The sequence below is a fragment of the Corvus brachyrhynchos genome, unplaced genomic scaffold (assembly GCF_000691975.1).
Source record: "Corvus brachyrhynchos isolate BGI_N302 unplaced genomic scaffold, ASM69197v1 scaffold544, whole genome shotgun sequence".
Classification (NCBI taxonomy): domain Eukaryota; kingdom Metazoa; phylum Chordata; class Aves; order Passeriformes; family Corvidae; genus Corvus; species Corvus brachyrhynchos.
This window is the reverse complement of record NW_008238325.1, coordinates 938,465-939,774: the sequence shown is the minus strand read 5'-3', so window position 1 is coordinate 939,774 and position 1,310 is coordinate 938,465. Positions and strand designations below refer to the sequence as shown.

The 1,310-nt window shown below is 49.7% G+C and overlaps 1 protein-coding gene across 1 annotated transcript in view; it reads right to left on the bottom strand.

The window, feature by feature from the left end:
* Nucleotides 1-410: 410 nt before the first annotated feature.
* Nucleotides 411-1,310, bottom strand: part of SLITRK3 (SLIT and NTRK like family member 3) — a 5,746-nt gene continuing 4,846 nt past the window's right edge. The window contains exon 3 of the mRNA XM_017734405.1: nt 411-425. Coding sequence (XP_017589894.1) covers nt 411-425 — 15 coding nt within the window. The remainder of the gene's footprint in view (nt 426-1,310) is intronic.

The window sequence follows — 1,310 nt, the reverse complement described above, 5'->3', positions numbered from 1 at the left end:
GGACAAGATACCAACCGGGACCTGCCCGAGCAGGGAAATCCCATCGTCTTTGGTCTCGCTCCGGTTGCAGCCGGAGCGGGGAGAAGGGCCGCGCGGCCGCTGGGATGCTTTCCCAGATCGCATCCCCCCATTCCAAACTGGAAATGCGGTTTAAACCCCCGCTCCGGAGGGCTGTGAGCCCTCTGACTGCTCTCCCCGCTGCCAGCACCGGCAACATCCCTGCGATGCCTCCCAGTGCCTCCAGCAGGCCGGGAAGCAGCGCTCCGGCGGGATGCGCTCCCAATTTTCCCGATATTTTTAACTGTCAGGACAGTGCGGCAGGGATACAGATCGCAAATCGCATTTGTGACAGTCTCGGGTGGTATCTTGGCAAGAGACGCTGTACAGGTTTTTTTTTTTCTCTGTTAACATCACAGTGCATCGAACTGTTATTAATAAAATAGCGTTCAAGGTTTTGGGGGGAAGGAAATCTCTGGGAGGGAAGCTGAAGTTTCAGGTTCAAGCTTTGTATTCCTATATATATATATATATTTGGGGATGTATATATATATATATATATATATAATCTGCATTTTTTTTCAAAACATTTTATTAGGAAAGCTATACCAGACGCATCACTGTACAATGATTAAACATTACCTTTACAATTTATAGTCACTTGAAATTACAGAATAAATATATGCACATTGTTGTACCTTTGTGTGTGTGTGTGTGTGCGCGTGTGTGCATGTATGGGTGCATGAGAGAAAACATTAAAAGTGCTTCCTACAAAGCTGTTAGTGAGAGGTGCCCATTAGCTTTTTTTTTTTTTCCTTTTTTTCTTTTTCTCTGTATATTTGCATGTCGCTTTTATTAGGAAAGTGCGGATGTCCTCCAAGAAACCATGGCGTCATGACGAAGTGTCACTGAGCATCCCCTAGGTGTGTGCGCCACGTGGTGACATCCTTTGGGCTGCTCGGCTCCGGGTGGCTTCCCCCAGCCCCCGGGATTCCCCCCGCGGCCCCCGGGCCCCGCTGGAGGGGCCGGGCTGGCGGGGGGTGCGCGGAGGGTGAGGGTGAGTGTGCGTGCGAGGAAGGGAGAGAGACAAGAGTGAGACATTCGAGCAAGACCCTCCCCTCCCTTCCCTCTTGCAGTTTCCAGGCATGCAGCAAACTGCGCTCGTTTGCTTCTTTGCATTTTTTTTTTTCTCTTTTAAATAAATGTACAGAATCTGTGCCATGATGGGCAAGAAGAAAGCAAGCCACAAAATGCCATCTTCCCTCCCCCTCCCCTCCAAGGGAAAATATCAAGGAAGTTTACTGCCAACGCGG